The following is a 14,689-nucleotide window of genomic DNA, read 5'->3' as shown; positions in this document are numbered from 1 at the left end:
TTGAATGATTATTGTTTTATTCGGTGTTGTAATAATAACTAGAATGATTATTGTTTTATGTCAAATGTGATGGAATTTGTGATATGTCATATGATGAAATGTGATGAAATGTGTGATATATGAAATGAGAGTTTTAAAGGTTGGGGTTGAGGCAAAGACTAGAACCCTCAAATCCAACCCTTAAAACAGTTTAAGGGTTGGGTTTGAGGGTTCTAGTGTTTGCCCCTGTTTTTCAACCCTTAAAAGTGTCAAAAAATGGCACTTCTCAACCCTTAAAACTGCTATAAGGATTTGAGGGTTTAGGATTCTACTGGTAATGCTCTTAATGGGCCTGGGTGAACGTTGTCCAAGGGGAGAACAAATGGTAGGGCAAAGCCCATTTCCTTCCTTGCCGGCTGTTTGCTAGATAACCACCACGCGTCCACCCCTGCCACCGAGCACCGACCGAATCCGCCTCTGTTTCCCCTTTCTGCTCTTCAGCGCCGCCGTCGCGGGGAGAAGCAGATCCGCTGCCTTCGCCCGTCGAGCACACGAGGTAAATCGATCTCGGCTTTGGGTCCTGGCCCGCATCCGCCGTGTGCTAGCTCCCCCCATTCTTGCTCTGTTTAGGCGCCGCGAGGGAGCTCTGAAACAGAGTGACTGCCGGTTCCTGCAGGACCTTGGAACCATGGCGACCATGACCAACGAAGAAATGGGGTCACCGGGTTCAGCACCAGGGCTTGCTCAGGTCAGCTCAATATTTACCGCTTTCACGGCTAGCAGTTTACGTTTGGAGAAATAATACAACCCTCGATAGCATGAGTGCCGCATATACAGTTTGATGTTTACGTTTGGAGAAATAATACAACCCTCGGTAGCATATTCTGGCTAGACAAAGACCATGCCCTCATGCGGCACTCTAGGTCGACTACAGTCCAGATGATGTCTTTTTTCCTGGACAAAAGAATCATGGTGCGTAGATATATTCGCCTTTACCTTGATGTATGTTTGCAGTTTGCTCTGTGTCATGCTACCCAGTACCCACTGCTCGTCTAGTATGTAAGCCGTCGTTCTTTGTTCCAGTCCTGCACTGATAGTCTGATACCACTATCTTGGGCTCTAAACATTACAGGATGCTCCGACGATCATCAGAATTCCCTTGAGAGCCATACTTGACATCGTGCTAGCAGAGCTGGGAATCCCAGAGGCCGAATACCGTCGCGAGATATGCGACGATAACAAGATCTGCGTCACCGTGCTTTTCGACGCCTCTACAATCAAAGGAGCCCCCGCCCATATGTCGATATCCGGAACATATTCCACGGACGATGAAGTGGCAGAGGACACAGCTGCTCTTAAAGCCATTGAGTACTTAGAAACTGCGGCCAATGTGGTGATCAGGGACTACAGTTACGACAAGCTGAAACGGCTCGAGGAAGAAACCGAGCGCCTGATGGAGCAGTTGGAAGAAGCAAATGGTGCCATACCCAAGCTTGTTAGGGGCTGGCTGCTTGCTGTCAGATGTATGAGTTCATTCTCTCATAGTCTTAAGCTACTCCTGGGCAAAGTATCATGGATGAGATTATGAATGTGGCTATTCTCGGTATCGAAAAAGTGGCTCGTTGACTAAGGTCTGTAGTGAAGTGGCTCATTGACTAAGGTAGAGAACTTCCGGAGAAGATCAAAAGCTGCTCTTAGGAAAGGACCCGTTGTATCAGGAATGCTAAGTCATATGTAAATTATTGTACTGTAAGCAATCGTACTAAATTATTGTAATGTAAGCAATCGTACTAAAATGTAGTAAGTGATCGTACTAAGTGATTGTACTAAAACTGCCATTTTGCTTACCAAGTGGTGTTTTCCTTGCACACCCATGTGAAGTTTGCTCTGGGTAGTTTCAACTCCTATGGAGTTTATTTACATCAGATATGTTGAATGAGTCTGTTGGGAGGTACTCCCTCCGTCTCAAGACTTTTTTGCAAGCTAAAACGTCTATTATGGGACGGAGGGAGTACCTTTTTGTTGAATCGTCAGTATCAAGTAGGAGTACAAGTATTTCCCATGGCAAAACGGCCCACACATGTGCTGGTTGAATGTACTGCCATGTACGAGTGCCACCAGGCACATTATCTGCCCAGTTATATATTCACAGAGCATTCAGAAAGGCCATATACTGTTATTGATATCCATAAAACCTTCGCTTTGAGAAATGACATTCAGACTAGGGGTTTTACAACAAATCTGTTTGAATCTTTGAGAAATGACGGATTTTTAAGGAGGGACATAGGGGAGAGAATACATCCCTATGCCAGTTCCCTCCCAGATTATGGACTCTAAAAATCTGTCTACTATCTTTATTCCAACAATACAATTGACCTGAAAGTGAGGTGCCTATAGACATACTAGCGGGTAGTGCGCGGCGGCACGCCGCGCCACAAAGAGTGATAAGCTATTTAGTTTTTTTAATATTTGATAAGTCATCTCAAAATTTGATTAATGGCAAAGTAGTTTATACAAGGCCCTGTTGGTGTGAAGTTTTTGAGAATTTGTTGTATGTTTTACATGTGTGTATCTTTGTAGTTGCCGAGAGAATAATTGTGCACTACCCAACTTATGTTGCTCCCACCGTGATCACTGAATTAACACACGGGTTGGAAGTCGTCAACACTTTAAGCACACTAACTTGGCATAGATGTTCTGGAAAACTAAATCCGCAAGAGACAAATTCATGTTGCTACAGAGAAGACATGACGCTGAATGGAAAAAATTATTGGAGTCGGTAGAATTGCACCCCCTGTTATCATTCACACTACCTTGCATATTCCAGCCAACATAGAATATACTGTCAACATTATGCAAAAAAACACAACTGAATTATTAACTGAGAATAGAGTACATGTACAACATATTATATCTGAATAGTAAAATACTTCTATTAGTATCTAGAGAATTTCTTGCATTTATCCATCTTGTTAGTATCACATATTTTGGACATTGGTGCTGTCATGCGAAGATCTCCATAAATGCAACAACATATTTGTTGACAAAGGTATATCTTCATAAAACCATACTCTGCCACCCCATATCAGTAGTAGCATTATAATCACAGCCTTGAAATTCCATTTGTGAAGATATAGGATGGCACAGCTACACAAATAATTTCAGCACCAATTGTGTTTTGCCTTCAGTTCTACTATCTAGAGAAAAAAACGAAGAGAAATAAAATAAATTAGGAGCAGCAAGTCACCAACACACCACCTGTTCACTCACCTACCCCGTTCTGCGCACCACCTGTCCACCCCCCTGCTGCGCTAAGCTAAACAACACACCGCGAAAGACTACCACCATCTTCCGCCGACCGCCGGCCACCTCCGGCCTGCCTACGCGAGCTCCTCCCGACGGCGCCACCCCCCTCACCTCGACGCGGGAACACTGCCGTGGGAGGAGGAGGAGATGGAGTTCCTGTACGATTGTGCCGCCACCGCCACCGCCGTCGTCGCGGACGTGGCGGCCGCGCTCGCGGGCACCGCCGGTATCCAGGCGTCCTCTCCCTCTGCCGTCGCGTCCAAGGTGAGAGAAACCACAGTGGGTCCCGCCGGCGGTGGAAGACCGGATCGAATCGAGCTGATGCGCTGCTGTTATGGTTGCGCTTGCAGAGAGGTACCGGAGCGGCCAGCTGAAGAGGGCTCTGTGCGAGGCTGAAGCCAACGCCTTCAAGGTATAAAATCCTTCTCGATTCGGTTCAGTAGTTGCTCAACTCAGATGCCTGAATTTGTTCCAATTCTGTCGATTTCTTTCTTGGGACAGAATTTACAGGTGTGCCTTTGATTTGTTCATTGATGTTGATAGCTAGTACAATTGATTGAATACATCTCCCGCCTCGCCTCCTCTGACACGTACGATTCTAGCCATCTCACTCATGTTCTCGTGGTGCTGTGGGCCAACATCGGTGGAGCTGCTGATGGGGTGAGCAGATTGGCCTTGCTCCTGAATTCTGGCCGTGTTTGGGATGGCCGGCGAAGATGTCTAATTCAGGTGCTTTGGGTGCCTCGGCTTCGGTTCCTTTGCTTCCCTTAATGTTCTGGTGGCCGTGCGTTTCCTCGGCTTCTTCTGCCTGTGTTGAGCTTTCCTGAATCCCTGGCGAGCAATTGTTTTTTCTAGAATACTCAGTTCCTGGGTGGATGCTTATGAATCAGATAAGTGGACTTGGGCACTTGACTCTTTTTTAATAGGAAAAATAGTGATTAAATTCTTATAATTCAGGGCGACCCGGCATTATTTTCTAGTAAAAGGCAGCTTTTATTAATATTGCTGTCTAGGTTGATGAACTGGTGCATTTGTTGTGCCTGATATGTAATTTCTAATTTTGATAGCCTGACTGATACATTTCCACCCCTCAATTCCTCTTGGTTATGTGCACCGTGGCCTCTTAACTGATATAGTACTCTTGTTTCGTTGATGAAATGGAACAAAGAGGTGCAGCTCCTGTATTCGAGAAATGAAAATCTTATGGTTATATTGTACATTGGTGCTACCACGTCAGGTAAGTGGTAGATCCCTGCATCCAATACAAGTTTAGACAGTAATACTGGTTAAATTAAATCATGATCAACAGTTAAAATCTGCTACAAGTTAAGGTGAATGGTCCCTTGAATTGTATGCCTGGTTCACATGATGAATCCTTTGTGCAGGGAGTTCTAGTGATGCATTATACAAGGAGCTATATGGCATGCTTGCGCTGGGCCGTTGGTGCTTCGCCAAGGTGAAAGAGTTTACTACTTCCACATGGACATATGGAACAGGTATATCTCATCGGCATGGGTGTTTGCTTTTCTTGATGGCCAATAACTATGAATTTGCTACTCAGTGCAAACAGTAGCTACTTCTATTATGGAACGATACTTGCTTCTTGTGTTAAAATGACAATGTGACTTTGTTTATGCGGAATAATCATCCAGGTATTTAAAGAATGAACCTGTTAGGGCTCATCTCTTGATAACAGAAATGTTCCAGCGAAAAACCTTTAATAGAATATAAACATTTCCACCTCTAAACTTATCCAAATAGAAATAGTGGATAATTCTACATCACTCGGTGTCATTTTGTATCCAGTTTGTAGTTCAAAATTCTTATCACTGAAAGGAACAGACAGAAATGGGTGCATCATGTGAAACTAATACTAAAACAGATCGCATCTCAGCTTTCATTAGAATAGAGCAGTGGTGAAACACTAACTCCTCGCCGCATATGCAAACGATCTGATGACTGTTAAACAATTATTATTTATTAGTTTACAACAACAACAAACAGAAAAAATCAAGTAAATAAGTTCTCAGCTTAGCAAACTATTTTAGAATCGATCAAATTTGGTTAGAGCTTATGCTCTTTTTATGTCGACATGCATGAGTGTAGGTTATGCAATATAAGAAGATCCTAGCGGTAATAGTTACAGCCAAAGATCAATTTTTGTTTTACTACAGTTGTAGTTCTGAAAGGGCTTTCTAGAATAGGAATAGTTTTGGAAACACAAAAGGCTATTTTCATTGGCTAAGAAAAGATCAAACCCTAGTAGGTGTACAATCTTTTCCACTTTTTTAAGGCTTCATATGTGTAATATAGTAGTCATCACAGCCAAACACCAAAAGAGCTAATCATCATCAGAAGATTCAGTCTTACATAGTTTGCTACAGTTGAGTGTTGCTAGTTTCTACTCATAGCTCCGAATCCTTCTCCTTCTCACATATCCTCCTTAACCCCATGAATCTCAAATAGCCACAACACTGCAGCTCTGTCTGAGTGGCTTCGTTTTCATCAGGTTCAGTAATTAAGCAGCAGCTCAGGTTCAGCTTCAGTAAGCTGCAGGAAACAAAAATAAAGTTAATGCTATCATTAACTTGGATGTGTTCATAGAATAATAAGCATTACAGAAGGGGTACATGTTTGATCAGATAAAAAAAATCGATGTTATGTGTAAATCAATACACATAGGTTGATGTTTACAAAGTGGAGGCACTTTGCATGAAAGAATGATCTTCATAACTCTAAGCAGCTATCAGTACAGATTTTCGTTCTTATTTTTCATGAAAGAAAATTCCACTGTCATTTCTTTTGGTACTCCTAAACACATAAATTCCACTGGGATTTCTTTCGGTACTCCTAAACACATACTCCAATTTATTTTCACATCAAAGTTGCCGTCTGACATGGGATCAAAAACTGTAGGTGGGTATTCGTCATCCTTTATGTATATGCGTTTGCCATCAGGTCCTAGCATATATCGCTATGATTTTCGCAGTCTGTTTGGAATCCTGCATCTGGAGCATTCCTCGCTTGTAGGTTCTAAAACGTCTGACATGGGATTTGTAATTGAGTCCCGAAAGAAGCTAGCTGTGTGGATAATATATACATACTCACTTCACAGTGCAATGTACTGTATATTTAATATCACGTGTTCAGTATATAGTACCCTATATATAAGGCTAACAAACCTACATTAGATCTTTTTAGTATAAGAGCAGATTTTGCGAAGCTTCTTAAAGAAATTGATAATGCCTCAATGGCTGAGCGCCCTACTTTGGGCAACCTTGATCAAAGGATTAAAAATGATTCATTTTACTTTTAGGAGAGAGAAAACTATCACAAAAGGAACAATAAATACCTGAGAATGATGTAGTACTTCCTATGTATGTCAGCTATTCAGCAGATCATGTGTTTATTTGTTTAAACATCATGTGAAATTAAACCAGAATTACTTCCATCAAGAAAATGGAACACAACGTAATGAAGAGATTAAGAATAAATATACCATGTTATATTAAAGATGCAGGTTCTAAATTCCTTGCACATTCACGCAAGGAGCTGGACCCCCAAATTTGTGTCCTCACCACAGACCTGCACGCAACACCTGAACATTCTTCTTAGATTATGAATTTGTAGCATATGCACCCAACTTTAGATCCGATGAAATTGTAGTACTAATAACTCATCTACTTGTTTAAGGAAACCACGCAGACCAGAGGAGAGGAAATGCAGATGCGATGTGTACTTTCGCAAGGAGCAACTTGAAACTGAAGTAGCGAGGCAGGAACCACGGCCGTGGGGCAGGTGGAGGGGACCTGCTGCCAGGGTCGAAGCTAGGGAAGACCGAGGGGAGTCGATTAGGATGGAGCGCAACAGGGTAGGAAGCTATCCAGAGTCAGCTGCAGGCATGCCACCTTGGACCACAGGGAGGCCACCACCGTGTATCCGCCTTGGAGGCCAGGGTCGGAGCCGGAGCCGAGGAGGATCCATGAGGAGAGGATGGCACGCGGCTCTCCCAATCCATGGTGTAGCCTGCGCGCACCTCCCAGCCAGCGAGCCGGAGCGGCAACCTAGCACGCCGTGGGATCTCGGGTGGAGGCTCGAGGGCAACATTAGGAGGAGAGATGGAGACCAAAAAGTACACATGAGAGAAGAACACAACAAGGAGCTACTTATAGGCAAGCAAAGAAGGACCCAGAACACAAACGTGTGCAAACCTGGAACTACAAACATGCAAAGGTGGACACATGCTTGCATGCATCAGCCATGCAGCAGCACACGTATACCAGCCCATACAACAGGCCATGCAGCTAATATTTCTTTTTCACATGAGACAAAATCAGCCCATGCGGTCAAACCATCTTTTCACATGAGACAAGATAAGCCCATGCACCTCTACAGGTATAGTCCAAGAGAGAAGAGATCAACCACTTCACGAAAGCCACCGTGCATACGTGTCGCTCAATTTGCAGGGGTAAAAAAAATTCTGAAAAAACCAGAAAAATCGAACCCTTATGGGACTAGTCTTCTTAGTATATGGACAAAATTATAAAATGTCATCTTATATATTTCGTCCATGTCTTCATGCGTTATTCTAATGGCCTCAATTTCTTTAAATCTTCATTTGAAGTGTCATCTTCATTTCTCATATGTTGATGACACCTCATGTTTGATCATGCTCCAATGCATGTCTTTTTTATACAGTTCTTTTATTTCTTAATAATAGAAATTTATATGCATAGCCAAAGTATTTGTCTATCATGTTACAACATTATATATTGTAAATTCAACTGAACGGATGGCTCGAAACCACATGAGCAAAAGACAAATCATAATATAACTATAGCCAGTGGTTAATTTTAATGAGGTACGACTGAATTTGTAATTTTCTGTTCCTCGAATTGTGAGATGGATGAGCTTGTTCATTAGTCAACGCCCGAGAGAAGGAAAACGCTTTGTGAGAGAGGAAATGTGAACTGCTGTAAGAAGCATCGACACCATCAGCCATGATTTACAATTCGAGGAACAGAATCCAACTTTTCAGGAAATACAAAGTCGCAATTCGAGGAACAGAAATTTAGCACAATTCTGAAATCTAACTTGGATTTCCTAAAATGTTCGATGTGGGCTATGTCCATTTATTTTGTTATATATTTTCAGATTCAGAAGAGTCTTTGGCATAGGTTAGGTGGGTGTGCGTGTTGCGCCTGAATTTTGCAGTCCGGCCGCAACAGATGCTACTGGTGGCAGTGTTCTGAGATTCGTCACCGTGAGAGTAACTTCAACAGTAATATATAGTCAAATCAGAAAATTTACCTATGTGACAATGAGTTAATGAGGAGAGAGGTAATTTGAATAACTTAGCTAGTTACTATAACATAACATATTTCAATACAATATGAGTCTATAACCTACTTAACAATGAAGCTTTGCATGATATCACACTTTTGTTATTATAACTATGAAGATAGTAACATAGGCTAGGGTCATGTTATGTTACCGGTGTAAGAGCATCTCTAACAGACTCCTTAAAAGATCCTAACCATACATGCAGGCGATGATCGCCTATACATATATTCAACAGTGTTAAATGCCTGCCAGATGCCGCTCAACTCAAGAACCACAATAGTTGGACACCTCAATCACAATTAGATAAAGCTTAGGGCACCAAGTAAAGCAGAAGATATCTTGTTAGCTATTGTGAAAGCTACATGTATGCACACTGAAATTAGTGATTAGTGAAATAGAGGATTCTTCATTAATGCCTATATTACTTGTTAATTACACCAGTTCTAGCAAAAACCCATGAGCATATGGATCACGTACTCATCAATCTATTATTGATGCAACTTTGGCAACCTATTTTGCGGCATACAAAATGGCAACTCATGATCCACTACTGTAGTGCTACAAGCACTTGGCATTGCCAAGTTGCACTTTCTGGCTTTGAACAATATCTTTCCTATCCAAGATAAAGCTTTTGAGCAGCACAAACCAAATTACTATCATATGCCAGAGCTTAGGGATGTAAATGGCGCAATAAATGGTGAGCTTGATAGTTCATTTTTCCCGGAAAAAATACTTTATTGAACTGTTAGACCGATAAGCAGGACTCGGTTTACATCCCTACCAGAGCTACCTAATGGAACATGAGAGCCACAAGGTGCTAAATCTCTCTTTGTCAAAGTACTTTGTAGATTTTAATTATTTATTTGTTTTCAGGATCTATTCTTATATGCCAAAAACTGGCAATGCATAACTTATTTTAATGTTTATAATTAATCAGACTTGAAAGTTTTTGCTTCGATGATAAGAAAATCACTGAGCCAAGAAATGTCATCATCATTAATCAGACTTATTTGATACATTGTTTCCTTACTACATATGGCATGCTCCAACTTATTTGATACGTACAATATTTACTTACTGTATCTGGCAAGGCAACACCTCCCTCTAAGTCACAAGAAGCAAATGAACAATTCAAAGTCAGGGTTAAGATCTTGAACAAATGCACCATGTACTGAATTTGACTTGACAGCAACAAGGCTTCGGATTATGACCAGTTCATTCTTGGGCTGTGGTAATTCTCAGACTCAGGCTGATGTCCATACCATTGTAGGCGAGAGGTGCGTACATCCATGTCTCGTCAGAGCTCAAGACCTGTTCAGAACAAGGGAATATCAGAATAATACTCCATGTTTGAAATAAATTTCTTGTATCCTCCTTTTCAAATCAAATAGAAAAAAGCACAGAGGATTAAGCAATTTCCCCCGTTTTGCCAAATTGAAATCCTTTTATATTAACTGGGGGGGGGGGGGGGGGGTTCTATGGATCGTTTTGGTATTCTGTTCAAATCTGAAGCTCCAAAGAACATATCCCCACATCCAAACAACCTCCCAACGTGTTATATACTCCCTCCGTTTCTAAATATAAGTCTTTCTAGAGATTCAATATGAACTACATACGGCTGTATGTATATAGACATACTTTAGAGTGTTGATTCACTCATTTTTCTCCGTACGTAGTCCATATTGGAATCTCTAAAAAGACTTATATTTAGGAACGGAGGGAGTATGTTGAATTTTGGAAGTACGGTGGTAGTGTGGCACCTGCACAAACATTCTGAATTGTCCATGCAAACTTTTGTTGTAACGGTTCGATGAATTCTGTGTTACTCCCTCCGTAAAGAAATATATGAGTGTTTAGAACACTACTTTAGTGTTCTAAACGCTCTTATATTTCTTTACAGGGGAAGTACATTTTTTCAGGAATGGCGAATGGCTTAACTGGAACATAAACAAGTACTTACTACCTTTATTTGCAGCTGCAGAAACTTGACATACTGGACTGCTTCCTCCAACGTTGTGCTAATGTCAACCTGGAAACGCATAAAATTGCTGTGTTAGATGGACTCTCCATTATTCAGTAAGTGAATCACTAACCAATAAGTGAGAGCTTACTTTGGTTCCATTGGGAATCAGGTTCTGCAGTTCTCTCAATTTCTCGTTGATCCTCTCTCTTCTCCTCTGTAAGAAGCATCACAAATACCGTCAGAGAACAGAAATATTCATATTCCACGATCAGAACAAGAGTAACATAACCGTGTCCTAACCTTTGCACAAAGAGACTGCAAATTCTTCGAAGGCCGCTTGCAACCTCTTGAATTGTCACCCTGGTTCGGAACAAAGGATTCCTCAGATGCGTCAATCAAATCTTCTTCCGAGCTGCAGCAGGACGAAGAGCTCTGATTGACAGTGTCACCATTGGTCTCGTTATCAGCTAGGCTTAAACACGGAGCATCTGATACCTGCAAACAATTGCATCAATCAGAATGTTAGAACAGTCGAAGGATTTATTTCAAGAGAGGATGCACAACTTCGCATTCACAATATCGTAGCCTTACCGAGGGAACAGTCCGGGATTTCTTGCTAGTTCTCTTGATCTGCTCATCCATATGGGATGTCCTCTTGTGACCAGTAACGGTCTGATGCCGGTGATCAAAGCATAGGTCCATGCCAGTGTTCACCATTGGCGTTGTGGCATGGCTCTCCATGTCAAGAGGAAGGAACAAATTACTATGCACTGTGCTAGCTGTAACACAAGAATTGTCACTGGTGTTTGGAGAGCACAGGTTGACAGCAGCATCACTGTTGCTCCAGAACATGGACTGCAGGTGAGCAATCATCTCAGACTCCTCGCTCCTCCCATCGACAGAGCTCCAGATAGCTGCGCACTTCGCCTCCATTCTGTTGGGCTAATGTCGATCGGAACCTTCTACTGCAATTTCTAAAACTTCTAAAATCTAGTGCAAGGACTGTGGTAATGTTGTCTTGTGAGTACAGAGCAGGTAGGGACATGTACATTTATACTACGTTCCCAGAGAATCTTTTCAGATATATATTTGACTGAGGTTACACCCTACTCTTAACTAGAGCAGAATGACAACTAGGCAGGGTACTAGTTTATTTCTTCGAGCAATGACCCATACCCTCAGGATCTTCAACATCAAAAACTAGAAAGATTGTGTTGGGAATCGTCTGCCCATTGAGCAATCTAAAGAGGCAATAATGTCATACTGATGCCTCCAGGGAATGCCAAGAGAACAATAATACCATAAGCTCATGGTTTAATACGAGAGAATGGCAACAATAATTGCCACCAAGTGATTCATATGATCAGTTATAAAGTTGCAAAATTCCACAAGATGATATTAGTCAAAAACAAAAAATATCTAATAAATGATTAGGGGGTGGCCAGGAGTAAGAAAATTTGGAGTGGACATAGTCATGGAGGAGAAGTGCTCGCAGATCATAAATGGAATAGAGTAGATTAAGATAATATCAACTTAGTTTGCAACTTCTTATTTCTCTTTGTGAGAATAAAACTTTGCAACAGTTGATTCAATATGCAAGGGAAATTTGTTACATCATGTGATATACTGTTGCGTGAAGGCTATCTGTGATCCACATTTTGCGAGTACTTCAACTGTCACCTGTGCTTGCACTTTTACATGGCAACCTTGCCAGTTGCCGCTGCTGAAACCAACCCAAAAAACGTAGGAGCACATTTTTTTTAATGAGAATGCTATATTAAATAGTTTGGATGAAGTAATGAAGTCCCTTATTTCGAGTATTAGGACAGCTCAAGACGTGCTTAAATTCGTATCAACTATCAAGTATGATAAACGCGTTTTGTGCAAGGGTCAGCATTCCAGCTGGTATTAATTAAGATGCAGAATGATTGGCAACTAGATTCAGAAATCAGAAGAGATTGCTTTGAATATGCACCTCCAAATGGGCCAAGTTCATTATTGCCTTCACAACATACAATCTCCAGTTTGGTAGTACCCATTGAAAGGATCACACGGAATATACCAAATACAATCATTTATTAAACTAACTGTGAATAATTTCAACCAATTATGAATAACAGTACCGGAGATCCGTGCAATACCTATCTCAGAAGGTTGCATAGTGGAAAAGAGATCATAAACTGCTGCATATGGAACTGGAAAACAGTACCGGAGAAGCTAATAATAATGCAATTGCCAACTTGCTTCGCCTTAGTATAAGATGCAGCACGTAATGCGAGCAAGCTATGCAAATAACACTGAAGTCATACATTTTTGTGTGTACTAGTATAATTTAACTGTATTAATTCAACTTTAAGTATGACCCTAGCTAAGAGTTAATATCATTTCGACTTGCTAATTTGAGAAAAGGAAAACAACTAATCCCTTTGTTCACAAATATACGATGCTCTTGACTTTTTGGCGATTCAGATGTACATAGACATGTTTTAGTGTGTCTGTCCACTCATATAAGATGCTCTTAACTTTTTGCCATTCGGATGTGCATAGACATGTTTTAGTGTGTCTGTCCACTCATTTCAGTCCTAATGTAATCCATATTAAAATATCCCAAACATCCTATATTTATAAGGGAGGGAGACAGGGAGTATTAAATTTCAAGGGTTAATTATCCTTTTGCCCTCAGTGGTGTCCATGTGCTCAGTTTTGCCCTCAGATGCGAATTGTGCTCAGTTTTGCCCCTAGTCCGTGCGCACCGACTCGTTTCGTGAACTCTGCCGTCTCCGTCAGGTCAACCTTTTGACCCGGCCCTTACAGGTGGGACCAGGCGACAGAAACGGCCAATTTTATTCAGACCGTTGCACGCGTGGCTTGTGGGACCCAGCAGAGAGCCGTTGAGCAGAGAGCCGTTGGCAGGTGTGCTATATAAGCGGGCGACAGCGGCGGTGACCACGGCGACAGAGAGCACGGCAGTGACCACGGCGAGAGAGAGAGCACGGCGGCGGGAAGCTAGCTGTGGAGGGCGCGGCGGTGGGAAGCTAGCAGTGGAGGGCGCGGCGGCGTTGAGATCCCTTCGGCTCCGAGCTCCATGTCTTCCTCAAGCTCCCGCGCCACCTCGCGGATGCAGAGCCGGGCGCGTGTGGACATGCCTGTCTTCGTCTGTCCGCGGTGCCGGGCGGGCGTTGATCGGAGGGTTTCTCAGACACCGAGGAACCAGAATCGTCCATTCTACGTGTGCAGCGAGAATAGGGTAAGAATCGGGGCAATTGCACCATTTTCGTGGTCGGGATCTTTGAGCAATGGGTTGATCTGTTTGGTGTTCATGCAGGTGACATGCTTCTTTCTTTGGGTCGATGCTCTGGCCAAGACTCTGATGAATGAACTGCAAGAAGAGCATGAAGAATGGTTGCGCATGCTGCCACGAACGGCAGTGGCCACACCACGAGCTCCGAAAGAAGGGATGGAGGGCGAAGCACGCACTGACAGAGAGCTAGCTGTTGAGCTTAGGATGTTGAAGAAGAAGGTTAGGAAGCTTGAAGATCAAGCACTACCAATACCCATTTGCAAATACTTTTGGGCATTTGTAGGTATGGTAATCGCACTGGTTGTAATGTTGAAAATGTATGGAAAGGCATGAATTATGGAGGAATTTGTAATCTTGAAATTGTTTGAGAAATCCACCTAGTTTAAATGTTGGTTAAAGTTGTTTAAAGGTTGTTTAAATGTTGAAACAAAAAGAGAAGAAGTGACCAACATTTAAATATGTTGGAAAAAAGAGAAGAAATTAGGAATTCAGAAACTTTTGATCAATGAAATGTAGCTCTCTGCTCTGCCTTTCTGTCCAAAAAAAAGGTTGCTCTTGGGCCAAATTCAGAGTGTAGAGCCAAGTGCAGGCTAGACTAATGGGCCAACTGCATCCAATTAGGCCCATTCGGGGGTTCTCTTGCGTATTTTTCTGTTTTCTATTCTGATTTAATTTAGGCAGTAAATCATAATGCTGGAACTTTTTGTGGAAGCTAATTGAATTATTCCGGAGCCAAACAATTTGTTGGGGAACGTTGCAGAAAACAAAAAAATTCCTACTCGTTTCACCAAGATCCA

The 14,689-nt window shown here is 42.1% G+C and overlaps 2 protein-coding genes across 19 annotated transcripts; both read left to right on the top strand.

The window, feature by feature from the left end:
• Positions 1-381: 381 nt before the first annotated feature.
• Positions 382-1,847, top strand: LOC125549044. Its single transcript, XM_048712542.1, has 3 exons — positions 382-535; positions 656-727; positions 1,112-1,847. Exons 2-3 carry the CDS (start codon positions 668-670, stop codon positions 1,565-1,567), a joined length of 516 nt encoding a protein of 171 aa, XP_048568499.1. The 5' UTR covers positions 382-535; positions 656-667; the 3' UTR covers positions 1,568-1,847.
• Positions 1,848-2,966: 1,119 nt separating this feature from the next.
• Positions 2,967-14,355, top strand: LOC125545816. Of its 18 annotated transcripts, none has more exons than XR_007300279.1 (6): positions 2,968-3,549; positions 3,636-3,697; positions 3,787-4,522; positions 4,671-4,781; positions 10,610-13,838; positions 13,917-14,351. XR_007300279.1 is itself a non-coding variant. In XM_048709851.1 (2 exons), exons 1-2 carry the CDS (start codon positions 4,765-4,767, stop codon positions 7,829-7,831), a joined length of 870 nt encoding a protein of 289 aa, XP_048565808.1. In that variant the 5' UTR covers positions 3,704-4,764; the 3' UTR covers positions 7,832-7,871. The 18 variants fall into 18 exon arrangements, 1 of the variants encoding a protein (XP_048565808.1); XR_007300281.1 differs by having other exon boundaries at positions 3,787-4,781; positions 10,610-10,704; positions 10,816-13,838; XR_007300280.1 differs by having other exon boundaries at positions 3,787-4,781; positions 10,610-10,704; positions 10,813-13,838.
• Positions 14,356-14,689: the final 334 nt, after the last annotated feature.

This window comes from Triticum urartu, chromosome 3, assembly GCF_003073215.2.
Source record: "Triticum urartu cultivar G1812 chromosome 3, Tu2.1, whole genome shotgun sequence".
NCBI classification, from domain to species: Eukaryota; Viridiplantae; Streptophyta; class Magnoliopsida; order Poales; family Poaceae; genus Triticum; species Triticum urartu.
Note: the sequence above shows the minus strand (reverse complement) of the source record. Positions and strands in the feature narration are given on the sequence as shown.

Bases quoted from the DNA above. Each gene is read 5' to 3' on its own strand.
- LOC125549044 (XM_048712542.1), top strand. From the start codon at position 668: ATGGCGACCATGACCAACGAAGAAATGGGGTCACCGGGTTCAGCACCA. The intron at 728-1,111 runs GTCAGCTCAATA...TAAACATTACAG, and splicing joins CAGCACCAGGGCTTGCTCAG to GATGCTCCGACGATCATCAG.